The sequence below is a fragment of the Dama dama genome, chromosome 9 (genome assembly GCF_033118175.1).
Source record: "Dama dama isolate Ldn47 chromosome 9, ASM3311817v1, whole genome shotgun sequence".
NCBI classification, from domain to species: Eukaryota; Metazoa; Chordata; class Mammalia; order Artiodactyla; family Cervidae; genus Dama; species Dama dama.
Genome location: NC_083689.1, coordinates 21,079,473 through 21,094,667, shown reverse-complemented (window position 1 = coordinate 21,094,667; position 15,195 = coordinate 21,079,473). Strand labels below are relative to the sequence as shown.

The window sequence follows — 15,195 nt, the reverse complement described above, 5'->3', positions numbered from 1 at the left end:
AATTACAGAATGCCTCATCCATGCCAGGCTTTGCACTGAGTGATGGGTATTCAGAGATAAACAAAACATTCAAAGTCCAAATTCTCCTGCAGCTCATAGTCTAGTAGGGAAAGATAGACAATGTAAACAAACAACTGAGCAAGATAATTTATGATACTGATAGATGTTATGAAACAAAAAAGAGCAGCAAATTCTGCTAGGAAAGGACCAGACACAGTGTGACTTTTGAGAGGAGGTGATATTTGAGCTGAAGGACAAAGTGTACCGTGGAGAGTTCTGGAGAGAGAGAGTACAAAGGTTATGAACTGAGAAATGATCTCTATCCCAGGCATTAAGAGAACATTTCAGGAACGTTCACTAAGGAAGAAGGTCTGAAAGAAAATTTTCACTTCAACCTCATCCTCCAAGACTCTTCCATAAGCATATCTGGCAGGGCGTGAGTCATTTGAGGGTTGGGACTTGGATACAATGACTGACTCCTGTTTTTCTTCATAGCTGCTGGCTGAATACAGAAACAGGGTTCATCTGGAGCTTCCTGGGGCCAGTGTGCACAATTATAGTGGTAAGCTGATTGCTTGGTTTGGTGTGTTTTGGAGGAGGGTCAAAGAGGCCCAGGGCTTCCCAGGTGCGCTTTGTGGTAAAGAACCCGCCTGCCAATGCAGGAGATGTAAGAAAAGTGGGTTCAATCCCTGGGTCGGGAAGATTCCCTGGAGGAGGGCATGGCAACCCACTCCAGTACTCTTGCCTGGAGAATCCTATGGACAGAGAAGCCTGGCGGGCTGCAGTCCATGGGGTTGCAAAGAGTCGGACACGACTGAGCACTAATACACGTGGTAAGGGACTCAGCCACTTTCATTTGTCAAATCACTTGCTTTTGTCAGAGACTCAAAAACAGGCAGATGAATGGGAAAGTTTTATAGAGAAAAAAGGGAAGGCTTCAGGCATGCCCTGCTCAGAGGCTGTTGACACAAGGACTCTACAGGAAGGCTGACTAAATGCAGGGCATCCTAGGTAATCGGTAAGGGTTACATACTGGCTTTCTCCTTTTGGCCCTACATTGGAAGCAGAGGCAGAAATGAGGGAGGCTGTCAATTATCAGTCAAGTCCTAATCCTCTGGGGTTGGTTGCTGAAGGAGTTATTGTTTGGGCTTCCTGGAGTGGTTACTGCAGACTATAGATCAAAGTTCTCTTTTCATAAATGGTCTGGCCATCATCCATTTGTATATCCAGACCTTCCATCCCTTCTTCTTGGCTCTGCAGGTCAACTGCATCCTCCTGACTTGGACACTATGTATCCTGAGGCAGAAGCTTTCTAGTGTCAGTGCGGAAGTCTCCACACTCAAAGACACCAGGTACAGTCCAGCCTCCCTTTCCCCTCATCTTGTCTCCTTTCCTTCTTTCCCCAAATATTCACTGAGTACCTTTTGTAAGCCTGGTCCCACACTCCAAATGGAATATAGCCCAGTGTCTAGATCAGGAAGGCATGTGAAGCATGCCTTAGCACCATTGCTAGGAGGAACAAGTTATCCAATACTAAAATCTGTTGACAATACCTTTTTTTAAGATATAGTGTTTCAGTGTAAGGATGGAACACAGTTTATTTAAATGATCTGGTGGCTCAGATGGTTAAGAATCCACCTGCCATGTGGAAGACCTGAGTTTGATCCCTGGGTTGGGAAGATCCCCTAGAGAAGAGCACTCTAGTATTCTTGCCTGGAGAATTCCATAGACAGAGGAGCCTGGCAGGCTACAGCCCATGGGGTCACAAAGAGTCAGATCCCGCTGAGTGACTGAACACACACACCAACTCCAAACTCTCAGTTCACCCCTCCCCCACACCCCCTCCTCCTTGGTAACCACAAATCTGTTCTCCGTGTCTGTGAGTCTGTTTGTTTTGTAGATAGCTTCATTTGTGCCATATTTCAAATTCCCCGTACAAGTGAAATCATATGGTATTTGTCTTTCTCTGTCTGACTTACTTCACTTAGTATGATCATCTCTAGGTCCATCCAAGTTGCTGCAAATGGCATTATTTCATCCTTTTTCAGGGCCGTGTAATATTCCATTGTCTATATGTACCATATCTTCTTTATGCATCCGTCTGCTGATGACCATTTAGGTTGCTTCCATGGCTTGGCTACTTTATGTCTAGCCTTTTATTACCATAGACAATATTGCATTAAATACATGTGTCCACACATCTTTGTGACCATGTGTATCTGTAGGCCAATTGCCCTTTCAATGGCTGTAGGATTTGACTTCCCTACCTCTAGGCTTGGAAACCTGTGTTCCACATTTATTCTTACCCAGGTGATGGGTCACATAGTGGCAACCTCAGAGTATACCTGGGAACATGGTGGCCCGTGAGGATGACAGCCAGAACTATATCCTCTGCAAATCTTCCCCTCCAGGTTACTGACCTTCAAAGCCTTTGCCCAGATCTTCATCTTGGGGTGCTCCTGGGTGTTGGGCATTTTCCAGATTGGACCCGTGGCAAATATCATGGCTTATCTGTTCACCATCATCAACAGCTTGCAGGGGGCCTTCATCTTCCTCATTCATTGCCTGCTCAACCGCCAGGTGTGTACCTGCTGCCCTCCCAGCCCCACTCCTTCCCAGGGAGCTTGCCCCTGCCACACACACTCCCCCTGTATCTAAGAGTGATTCATCTCCCCGTGGTGTGCATCCACCTTCAGGTACGGGAAGAATACAGAAGATGCATGACCAGGAAGACTAAACCCAGCTCTGAGACCCAGACCTCAGGGATCTTACTGTCATCCGTTCCCTCCACTTCCAAAACGGTGAGAGATTGTGTGTTGTCAGCATGTTCTGGTCAAACCAAGTGTTATGTGTTGAGTACCTGCTGTAAGCTAAGCATCTGTTGTTATTCAGTCACTCATTCGTGTCCAACTCTTTGTGACCCCATGGACTGCAGCACAACAGGCTTTCCTGTCCTTCACTATCTCTCAGAGTTTGCTCAAACTTATGTCCATTGAGTTGGTGATAACCATCCAACCATCTCATTTTATGTTGTCCCCTTCTCCTACTGCCTTCAATTTTTCCTAGCATCAGGGTCTTTTGCAGTGAGTTGACTCCTCCCATCAGGTGGCCAAAGTACTGAAGCTTCAGCTTCAGCATCAGTCCTTGCAATGAATAGTCAGGGTTGGTTTCCTTTAGGATTGACTGGTTTGATCTCCTTGCTGTCCAAGGGACTCTTAAGAGTTTTCTCTAGCGCTGCAGTTCAAAAGCAGAGAAGGAAATGGCAACCCATTCCAGTGTTCTTGTCTCGAGGATTCCATGAACAGAGGAGCCTGGTGGGCTGCAGTCCATGGGGTCGCAAGAGTCAGACATGACTGAGTGACTAAACCACCACCCCCACAATTCAAAAGCATCAATTTTTTGGTGCTCAGCCTTCTTTAGGGTCCAACTCTTGTATCCATATATGGCTACTGGAAAAACCATAGCTTTGACATTCATGTGTATGAACTCATTTGATAAACTGTGGTATTTAAAAGTGGGGATTGGGGAACTAGGCTGCCTGGGTTTAAATCCCAGCTCTGTGCTTCAGTAGCTGTTCAAACTAAAAAAGATAAAATCATGACTCATGGATATGAAATAAGCATATGTTAAGGATTTTATTCTGCTTATTAATCATTGAAGGAATGAAGAGATGTTGTAACTGGCTCATAAGAGAATGCAAAGAACAGACATGTCTGTGTATTCCATCACACATATAATATATACAATGTATACAAAATGCATAGCACTCATATAATGTATGCAATGTTCACAATGTATACATAATGCATAATATTATTCTACTTTTAATTTATATATGTGCATGCTCTTTGTGTTGTCTTTTGAACCAGTTATAACATCTGCCTGGTTTCCTCATTGGTAAATAAATGTAATATATATAATATGACATAATTATATATCATATAATTATATTCATAATTGTAAATAAACAGATATCACATCTAATTATTCATATTATAATATATAAATTTTATATTTGTTATTGTTGTTTAGTTGCTAAGGCATGTCACACTCTTTGTGACTCCATGGACTATAGTCTGCCAGGCTCCTCTCTCCATGGGATTTCCCAGGTAGGAACACTGTAGTAGGTTGCCATTTCCTACTCCAGGGGATCTTCCCAACCCAGGGATTGAACCCATGTCTCTTGCATTGGCATGTGGATTCTTTACCACTGAGCCACAGGGAAGCCCAACTATATATTAATAAATATAAACATATATAAGTATAAATACATATAAGTATACAAATACATATAAGTACAAATATATATAAGTATAAATACATATATTATATAAAAATTTTATATGTAATATATAAATCATACATATAATTGTATATACAGCCTTTGTATATGTAATTACTCATATTGTATAATATATGCATTTCAAATTATGTACTATATAAATATAAATTTATATTATATATAAATTATACATTAAATTTAAATATATAGACATTATATATAATTATTCATATTATTTAATATATATAATGTACATATAATGTAAATATTCAGAAGTTATATAGAATCATTATATTACATAACACATAAAATTCATAATTGTGTTTATTTGTGTATTCATATATTATAATACATATATAATCTCAATAATATCAAAATGAATGCACAATTAGAGGCAAAACTATTTTTTCCATGTACTTATTTCCTATCACTGTCAGTTGTTTAAACCTGATAAAATTGTTAAGTAGTTCCACTATAGATCAGAGCCAGATAACCTGGAGGGGAGGAGGTATCCCCTGACAACACATCATTTTCCATCAAAGTGCACATTGTCTTCTACACAGTGGATCTCATCCAGTCTCATGGCTATACTACCACCTATTAGCAATGACTCCCAAAATTTAAATAATGTGCTGTCCAGCCCTGTCTCCTGAATTATATACTCGTATAACCTACCACCTACCAAATGCCTACTTAGATATCTAATAGATATTTCAGAGGTAGCCTGTCCCAAATGAGCTTCTCATTTGGAATATGTCACATCATCAGATTCCCCCACCTCTCATTTCCACAGAGGGTCCTCTATTTTTCTATCGTTCAAGAGTGAAGTTGTGAAATTAACGTTGACTCTGCTTGACTCTGCTTTTCCTCTCCCCTTCCCTCATCTCTGCTCCCTCAGCAAATCCTGCTGACTCTTCCTCAAAATAGATCTAGAATCTGGTTGCTTCTTTTTCCCGTCATTCCTTCTACTGTGGTCCAAGTCCTATTGTCTCTATCCACAATGATGGAAATAAGCTCAAAAGAAATCTACCTTGCTGCCTCTCTAATCTTTTCCCTGTCTTATCTTGCTCGGTTCTCCTTGTAGCAACCGGAGGGTGCTCGTGAACACCCAAGTCAGATATCTTCCCTTCTCTACCTACAACACTCCATGGCTCCCACCTTATTCAGAGTCAAAGCCAACGTCCTCCTTGTGGCCCACAGGACCTTGTCTGATCTAACTCTCTTTTCCTTCCTGTCCTGTCATCTACTAATAGACCCCTCATTTCCCTCTGCTCCACCCACACTGGGCTGCTCAAGATTCTTTAGACATGCCAGGCTCACTTCCTCTTTTGGAGTCTTGAACTGAATGTTCTTGAATGCCTTGAATGTTTTTGTCCTGACACCCACATAGACAACTCCCTCACTTCCTTCAAATCTCTGTTCTAGTCATTTCTTTTCAATAGAATTTCCTCTGATAACTCCATTTTGTGCAGCTTCCTATTCACCCACCCAGGTATTCATGCTTGTCCCACACCCTTATCTTGATTTTCTTTTCAGTACTTTCTACTTTCTAACACTACAATTTCCTTATTTATTTGCATTTATCTTTTGTGGTCCTACATCTCCTACCAGAATGTCTTTTTATTTTTCCCCTCTGATGTATTCCAAGGACAAGTAACTAAGATCCAGTAGCTTAAAAGGCGAAAGATTTATACGATCTGAAGAGAAACCAGAGTATGATCCAGTGGCTTAAATAAATAGGAAATTATTTTTATTGCAAGAATAGAAGCTCAGAGTTAGGCATTTCTGGTATTGGTTCTGTTGCTTAGCAAGGTTGCTAAGGATCTAAACTCTTCCTAGTTTTCCATCTGACCAATAACATGCTGACTTTTCATCAATTATTTTCATGGTTACAAGGTGGCTGCCATAGCTCCAGTCATCATGACCATGTTCAAGGCAGGAAGGAGAATGATGGGACAGAGTGGCAAACTCACCTTTCAACCCTCTCTCTTCAACGGGAAACAAAAGCTTTTCCAGAAGCCCCTTAGTGGATTTCCCTTTCACCTAATTGGTCAGAACTGTATCACATGAACACTCATAGTTACAGAGAAATTTGACAAAACAAGTATTTCTAGCTTCTAGAATGGGAACATCAATAGTCAAGAGGCTGAGAATAGCTTTTGAGTTTGTCAACAGTGCCTGCCACACTGGAGGTAATCATTGTTAACATTTTAATGTTTATCCTTCTAGTTTTTGTTGCCATATTTATCTCTGCCTGTATTTGTAAGACCTGTGCCCACATACATATGATCCCTGAGTTCAAATTGTACTAATCCTGCCATTGATTCTGACTCTGATTTCTCTCACAGGGTTGAAGTCCCTTCTTGCTTTCAAATACACAATGGAACAACATCTCAGGAAAGCAGGTGCCTGCAGAAGCCTTCTCTGAAATCTCTTCTCAGCTTAGTGTGGAAATGCAGTATCTCGCCAGCCCTAGAACTCTCTGGGCAATTTGGATTATGGATGATTGGGTGGGGTGGTCTTCCCATGGCTTCCTGCCCTGGTGAGAAAAGAAGAGCTTCTGTTCCAGCTTACCATTTTATCTTCCGTTTTCTGCAACTCTGACTTTTCAGAGTTTTGTGGAGATAACAGATCGCAGTGCAATGGCAGGACCAAGGACCAAGGACCAAGGCTACCACTTTGATTTGCTCTAAGTCCACTGATGTGTGGCTTTAAGCATGCCTCTCCAGCTTCTATCACATGCTTCACACACAGAGTAGCCCTCAATAAATGATTTGTTTTCTGACTGGCTGGCTTGCTTGCTTTTCAACGAAGAACCCTCCAGCTCTTTTTAAAACTTTTTCCCCCCTGGTACTGGGGTATAGCCGATTAACAAACAGTGTTGTGATAGTTTCAGGTGAACATCAAAGGGACTCAGCCACACACACACATGTATCCATTCTCCCTCAAACTCCCCTCCCATCCAGGCTGCCACGTGACCCTGAGCAGAGTTCTCTGTACCAAACCGTAGGTCCTTGTTGGTTACTCATTTTAAATACAGCAGTGTAACATGTCCATCACATACTCCCCCCTGGTAGCCATAAGTTCATTCTCTAAGTCTGTGAGTCTCTTTCTGTTTTGAACAGAAGTTAATTTGTATCATTTCTTGTTAGATTCCATATATAAGGGGTGTCATATGGTATTTCTCCTTCTCTGTCTGACTTACTTCACTTAGTATAGCAAGGTTCATCCGTTTTGTGGCAAATGGCAAATTTCACTTTTTAGTGGCCAAGTAATATTCCATTGTATATGCTTACCACATCTTCTTTATCCATTTCTCTGTCCATGGACATTTAGGTTGTTTCCATGTCTTGGCTATTTTGTAAACAGTGCTGCTATGAACATTAGGATACATGTACCTTTTCAAATTAGACTTTTCATCTTTCCCTGATATATGTCTGGGAGGAGGATTGCTGGATCATATGATCACTGTGTTTCTAGTTTTTTTGTTTGTTTGTTTGTTTTTGAGGAAGCTCCACACTGTTTTCCACTGAACTCTACTATTTCTAAAATAATAACAGGTGACTTAAGTCAGGTTCCCTAAAAGCAGAACGTGGGAGGGGTGATTTTGGTGCTCATGATTTATTGACAGAATGCGCTGAAAAGAGAGAAAAAGTGAAGGAAACAAGATGAATAGAAGGAGCCAGGCAAGTTTACAGTCTTGACTGGAACTTACTTCCATGAACTGTATCTCAGCCTCATCCCATTTTGACACAAGGGAAGCAGCCATTTTTTAAAAATGTCTGTCAGTCCATTACTGGCTGTGTGCTGCCCCCACTGTGATGGGAAGATGTTTAACAGCTCCTGCTTCATGGAGACCAATTTCCAGCAGAGCATTGCAGGGCTGGTGGCTGAGACAGTAAAGAATCCCATAGCTAGAATGGGAATGCCTGCAATGCTGGAGACACAGGTTTGATCCCTGGTTGGGAAGTCCCCTGGAGAAGGGAATGGCAACCCACTCCAGTATCCTTGCCTGGAGAATCCCATGAACAGAGGAGCCTGGCAGGCTACAGTCCATGGGATCTCAAAGAGTCAGACATGACTGAGCATTTTCAGGAGAAGAGGGCAGACAACTGACCCAGGGAGACACGCCAACAATAATAACGACTGCCCATCCTCATGACCAGCAAACACGACAGAAGAACTTGTATTCGCATTTAGATGTGTGTTTGGAGCTCTTTCTAATGAGATTCTGAACTGCACTAAGAAGATGTTTATTTCAAATGATGTTCCAAGCTTCTGAGACATTCTGATGAAACCTTTCCCTTTCTGAAAGATCTTAGAGATTGCTTACCATACCATTTGACTTTTTAAATGATCTTTTAAATTTATTTTTAATTGGAGTCTAACTTCTCTACAATGCTGTGTTGATTTCTGCTGTACAACCTTAGGAATCAGCTCTATGTGTATCGCTTCCCTTTGAGCCACCCTCCCACCTCCCCCCATCCCACCCTCCTAGGTCATCGCAGAGCTCCGAGTTGGGCTCCCTGTGCTTACAGCAGCTTCCCACTAGCTAGCTGTTTTACACAGGAGAGTGTATATATGTCAGTGTTACGCTCTCAATTCATCTCACCCTCTCCTTCCCGCCCCGTGTCCACAAGTCTGTTCTCTACAAGGGCATCTTCATTTCTGCCCTGCAAACAGGTTCATCGGCCTCATTTTCCATTGGGCTTTATAGAGACTAGACTGCAACGTGGTTTTTTTTCAATTGAAGTATAGTTGATTTAAAATGTGTCACATGGAGCTCTGCTCAGTGTTATGTGGCCGCCTAGGGGGGGAGGACAGTTTGGGGGAGAATGTATACTTGTATACATATGGCTGAGTCCCTTCACTTTTCACCTGATGCTATCAGAACATTGTGAATTGGCTATATCCCAATACAAAATTAAAAGTTTTTTAAATGTGTTAATTTCAGGTATACATCAAATTAATTCATATATATATATATATTCTTTTTCAGTTTATTTTCCATTATAGGTTATTTTGTTGTTGTTCAGTCACTCCGTCGTGTCTGACTCTGCAACCCCATGGACAGCAGCACTCCAGGCTTCCCCATCCTTCACTATTTCCCAGAGTTTGCTCAAACTCATGTCCATTGAGCTGATAATGCTGTCCGACCATTTCATCCTCCATCGCCTCCTTCTCCTCCTGCCCTCAATTTTTCCCAGCATCAGGGTCCTGCCCAATGAGATGGCTGGCCAGTCTTGGAGCTGTAGCTTCAGCATCAGTCCTTCCAATGAATATTCAATGTTGATTTCCCTTAGGATTGACTGTATTGATTTCCTTGTGTACAAGGGGCTCTAGAGGGTCTTCTCCAGCACCATAGTTCAAAAGCATCACTTCTTTGGTGCTCAGTCTTCTTTATGGTCCAACTCTCACATCCACCCATGACTACTGGAAAAACAGTAAAGAAACCACCTGCCAATGCAGGAGGCCTAGATTTGATTCCTGGGTTGGGAAGATCCTCTGGAGAAGGGAATGGCTACCCACTCCAGTGTTCTTACCTGGAGGATTACATGGACAGAGGAGCCTGGCGGGCTATACTCCATGGGGTCTCAAAGAGTTGGACACGCGAAGATTCAGACACAACTGAGCAACTACCACTTTAAAGGTTGCTACAAGATATTAAATATGTGATTAGACTGCAGGGCTCTGATACTTCCAAATACATTTTTGATAAAGTGTTTTCATCTTTTAAAAAGTAGGAAAAGCAGCAGAAGGAGACATTATTAATGCTTTTCTTGGGATGGAGCACGTCTTCTCTTTTGCAGTTCTGTAAGGTACAGCATCCAATGCTATTTGCTATTTTTACCCCCAGGCGGCGCTAGTGGTAAGGAAACTACCTGCCAATGCAGGAGACATGAGACATGAATTCCATCCCTGGGTCAGGAAGATCTTCTGGAGGAGGGAACGGAAACCCACTCCAGTATTCTTGCCTGGAGAATCCCACGGACAGAAGAGCCTGGCGAGCTACAGTCCATAAGGTCACAAAGAGTTGGACACGACTGAAGTGACTTAGCACACAAGCATCTCACTTCTTTATAATCAATATTCCATCTTCTGAAATCTTACCCAACATTGCCCAACATTGATAAAAAATCACCCAGTTTTCATGTAATTTTGAAACTCTCAAGCTTCATCTGTGTTGGCTACAAATATGGGTTGGCTCAGCTTCCATATCTAGGTTTGAACCACAGGATCTCAGATTGTCTTCCTTCCTCTTTCTTAGTTCTCAGAAAAAATTCCCCCTCAGGAGTTTGTGGGTGTTGCTGAAGTATTATTTGATATCTGCTCAGGGTGTGTTTCTCCCGTTCTTTTCTCTGCTTTCGGCTTGAAAGTCCTTCATATGCCTCTCCAGGGTATCTTTCCCTGCTCAGACAGCAATCTCTACCCACGGCCAGGTCAAGTCTACAGAATGCTGAGATGCAGCTTGACCTGGCCTATAAGAAGCAGTTCTGTACCCATTGTGGGGGCTGCCATTGTCTCCTGGGCTCCAGAGCTGCTGCACTTGGGCACAGAGTTACGTACACTCATGAACACCGCAGCACCATCTCCCAGCCTATCCTTAACTTAAGGGGCCTTCACGTAGCCACATGGGTCTTTTCAGTTCAGTTCAGTCGTGTCCGAGGTCTTCTGGACACACTGATTCTCTCCACCCTTCTGGCTTCTCTCTTGTCCTTTCAGTGGCAACTTCTCAAAACCTCCATATCTATCAGCTCACTCAGGTAGGTGTTTTGGAAGCTTTATAAGGGTGTATCTTAATCATTATACAGGAGTATGGAAATTCCATTTCTCATTCAGTCCATATGCTGAGAAAAAAGGCAAGAAAATCTTTTAGGTAGCTGGAAAAACCCAGGAGGCTCGGAGATGTTAAAAAAATTTCATACTTTGCTGTATATCTGAAACTAATGTGTGTGCATGCTAAGTCGCTTCAGTTGTGTCTGACTCTTTGTGACCCTATGGACTGTAGCCCATCAGGCTCCTCTGTCCATGGGATTCTCCAGGCAAGAATACTGGAGTGGGTTGCCATGCCCTCCTCCAGGGGATCTTCCCATCCAGGGATAGAACCTGGGTCTCCTGCATTGCAGGCAGATTCTTAACCATCTCAGCGACCAGGGAAACCCTCTGAAACTAAGGAAACACTGTAAATCAACTATTCAACTGTATTTTATTGTTTTAATTGGAGGATAATTGTTTTCCAGTGTTGTGTGGTCTCTGCCTTACATCAATGCAAATAAGTCATAATTGTACATATATATCCCCTCCCTCTTTAGCCTCCCCACCCCCCCCCCACCATCCCACCCCCTAGGTCATCACAGACTGCAAGCGAGGCTGGGCTCCCTGTGTTATACAACAGCTTCCCACTAGTGATCTATTTTACACGTGATAGTGTATATGTGTCAATGCTGCTATCTCAATTTCTCCTAGCCTCTCCTTCCCCTGCTGTGTCCATAAATCCATCCTCTATGTCTGCATTTCTATTTCTTTGTAAATGGGCTCATCAATACTTTCTTCCAGATTCCGTATATATACATTCATATATGATATACTTTTTTCACTTCCTGACTTACTTCACTCTGCATAATAGTCTTTAGGTTCATCCACCTCATTAAAACTGACTGAAATGCATTCCTTTTTATGGTTGAGTGATATTCCATTGTATATATGTATCACAACTTCTTTATCCACTCATCTTTCAATGGACATCTAGGTTGATGGACATATATAGTTCAGTTTTTAAAAAAATAAGAAACTTCCCTGGTTGTCTAGTGATTATGACTCCAAGCTTCCATTGCAGGGGGTGAGGTTGGATCCCTGGTAGGGGAACTAAGATCTCACCCATGCAGTGCAGTGTGCCTCCCCCCAAAATTAAGATTTTAGAAATTTGCACAGTCTTTTATTCATCTGTAAATATTTATTAAGTATCTACTCTCTAGATATGATAATAAGCAAGAAGCACATTGCCTTTTTTTCCATAGAACATATTTTCTAATGGCGAAGGAAACCCAATAAATATGTGAATGAATATCTAAATGGGCTGGATGTTGTCTGTTGACCCCTCTAAAGCCATTCAGTGGTCTTCCTGGAATGACAACACATCTGGAGTATGACTGTGGACTTTCTTGGCCTCTGGCTTTCAGTTGGTTTTGGCCAATTGGAGACACCAACAGAATATCATAAAAATGGAGGAGAGTGAGGTCAGGGTATTTGTTTTCTTAGCTTCTTCCCTACAGATCACCGTGCAAGGGTTTCTGTCCCTTGAATGGAGATCAGAGCTCCATGATCTGGTATACCGAGTCTTTTCAATTACAATTTCTTACTCCTTGTCTGTTCTGATATTTTCTCAGTAGCTTGACATGCAGTTTCTAAATATCTTTAAAAAGGAAATGTAGACAGGAATTGCCTGGTGGTGCAGAAGCTAGGACTCAGCACTTCCACTGCCATGGGCCTGGGTTTAATCCCTGGAGAGGGAACTAAGACCCCACAAGCCATGAGGTGCAGTCAAAAAGATGTAGAAATCTTCAGTTATGCAATTTTTGGAATTAATATTCACATTTTTAAGGGCACAAACTACATTTGTTCTCCCCACCAGCATTTTGCATGTTGTAATAACTACACAAAGAAAGTGAAAGTTGCTTAGTCGTGTCCGACACTTTGCAACCCCATGGACTATACAGTCCATGGAATTCTCCAGGGTAGAATACCGGAGTGGGTAGCCTTTCCCTTCTCCAGGGGATCTTCCTAACCAAGGGATCAAACCCAGGTCTCCCATATTGTAGGCGGATTCTTTACCAGCTGAGCCACCAGGGAAGCCCAATAATACTGGAGTGGGTAGCCTATCCCTTCTCCAGTGGATCTTCATGACCCAGGAACCAAACTGGGGTCCCCTCCATTGAAGGTAAATTCTTTACCAGCTGAGCTATAAGGGAATCCCAAATAACTACACAAATACCACAGAAAACAAAAGCCAATGTTTTCATAAAATCCATTCTGGAATTTATGAAAAATAACATCCATCAAAATTCATGGATAAGGGATATGATTTTGCCAAAATCCAAACAGGTCAACCAGATTCCCTGTTTAAATTTGTATGGGACCAGAAATTAATTTAGTCTTAATTTTTTAAGAGATCAAAGTCACATAACATAAAATTTTCCATTTAACCCATTTTATAGTGTATATAATTCAGTGTCTTATCAAAGAGTCAAAATGTGCAACCACATGGAGTCATGTGCAAATCACATGGGGTCATGATTTTAACCATCTTATGTTCCAAGCTTAAAATTAAAAGTTGCTGGCTCTTTGAAAGGAAAGCAATGACAAACTTAGAGAGCATATTAAAAAGCAAAGACATCACTTTGCAGACAAAGGACTGTATAGTCAAAGCTATGGTTTTTCCGAGTCATGTATGGATGTGAGTTGGACCATCAAGAAGGCTGAGCACTGAAGAATGGATTCTTTCGAACTGTGGGGTTGGAGAAGACTCTTGAGAGTTCCTTGGACAGCAAGGAGAACAAACCAGTCAATCCTAAAGGAATCAACCCTGACTGTTCATTGGAAGGGCTGATGCTGAAGTTGAAGCTCCAATATTTTGGCCACCTGATGGGAAGAGCAGACTTATTGGAAAAGACCCTGATGCTGGGAAATATTGAAGGCAGGAGGAGAAGAGTGTGTTGGAAGATGAGATGGTTGGATAGCCAACATGAACTTGTGCAAACGCTAGGAGACAGTGGAAGACAGTGGAGCCTGGTGTGCTGCAGTCCATGGGGTCACAAAGAGTCAGACATGATTTTGTGACTGAAGAACTAAGAGGTTCCAAGCACACTTGGTACGAAGGGTTTGTTTGAAACAGAAGTGATGGTATACTCTACAGTCAAGGTTCAGTTCATGCCCAGTGAGCCAGGCAAAAAAGAATATTTGTATAAATCACTAACCAGGACCGTTTGGCATAAAATCTAAGCTGCTATTCTAATAGGGCAGAGATACTGGGCTTTACTTTATTCTTGTGTCCTGCAGGATGAGACACCTTCATCATATTTTCAACCAATTCCCATAGCAAAACCTACCATTTCAAAGTGTGTGTAGTTTGGTGAGAAACACTTGTTTGTAGATGATGGGCAATGGATTTGTGCTTTAGGTTCATGTGTTGGTCAAAGCAGAATGTTTTCTTCTTTTCTTTAAATGTAGCTTCCTCTTCCATGACAGTGGATAAGAAAGGTTTATTTATTTATTTTTATTTTTTTTTATTTTTTATTAGTTGGAGGCTAATTACTTCACAACATTTCAGTGGGTTTTGTCATACATTGATATGAATCAGCCATAGAGTTACACGCATTCCCCATCCTGATCCCCCCTCCCACCTCCCTCTCCACCCAATTCCTCTGGGTCTTCCCAGTGCACCAGGCCTGAGCACTTGTCTCATGCATCCCACCTGGGCTGGTGATCTGTTTCACTATAGATAATATACATGCTGTTCTTTCGAAACATCCCACCCTTGCCTTCTCCCACAGAGTTCAAAAGTCTGTTCTGTACTTCTGTGTCTCTTTTTCTGTTTTGCATGTACGGTTATCATTACCATCATTCTAAATTCCATATATATGTGTTAGTATGCTGTAATGTTCTTTGTCTTTCTGGCTTACTTCACTCTGTATAATGGGCTCCAGCTTCATCCATCTCATTAGGACTGGTTCAAATGAATTCTTTTTAATGGCTGAGTAATATTCCATGGTGTATATGTACCACAGCTTCCTTATCCATTCATCTGCTGATGGGCATCTAGGTTGCTTCCATGTCCTGGCTATTATAAACAGTGCTGCGGTCAACATTGGGGTGCACGTGTCTCTTTCAGATCTGGTTTCCTCAGTGTGTATGTG

At 42.0% G+C, this 15,195-nt stretch overlaps 1 protein-coding gene across 2 annotated transcripts in view; it reads left to right on the top strand.

Annotated features, from left to right (window-relative positions):
- The window catches only part of LOC133062037 (adhesion G protein-coupled receptor E1-like), a 78,081-nt gene extending 71,014 nt beyond the window's left edge, over positions 1-7,067 (top strand). Inside the window, exons 35-39 of one of the 2 annotated variants that reach the window (XM_061150538.1) lie at positions 496-562; positions 1,261-1,352; positions 2,412-2,580; positions 2,697-2,801; positions 6,631-6,768. In XM_061150538.1, coding sequence (XP_061006521.1) covers positions 496-562; positions 1,261-1,352; positions 2,412-2,580; positions 2,697-2,801; positions 6,631-6,636 — 439 coding nt within the window. In that variant the 3' untranslated portion in view covers positions 6,637-6,768. Of the gene's footprint in view, positions 1-495; positions 563-1,260; positions 1,353-2,411; positions 2,581-2,696; positions 2,802-6,630 lie in introns of both variants that reach the window. The other variant, XM_061150539.1, reaches the window with a different exon arrangement.
- Positions 7,068-15,195: the final 8,128 nt, after the last annotated feature.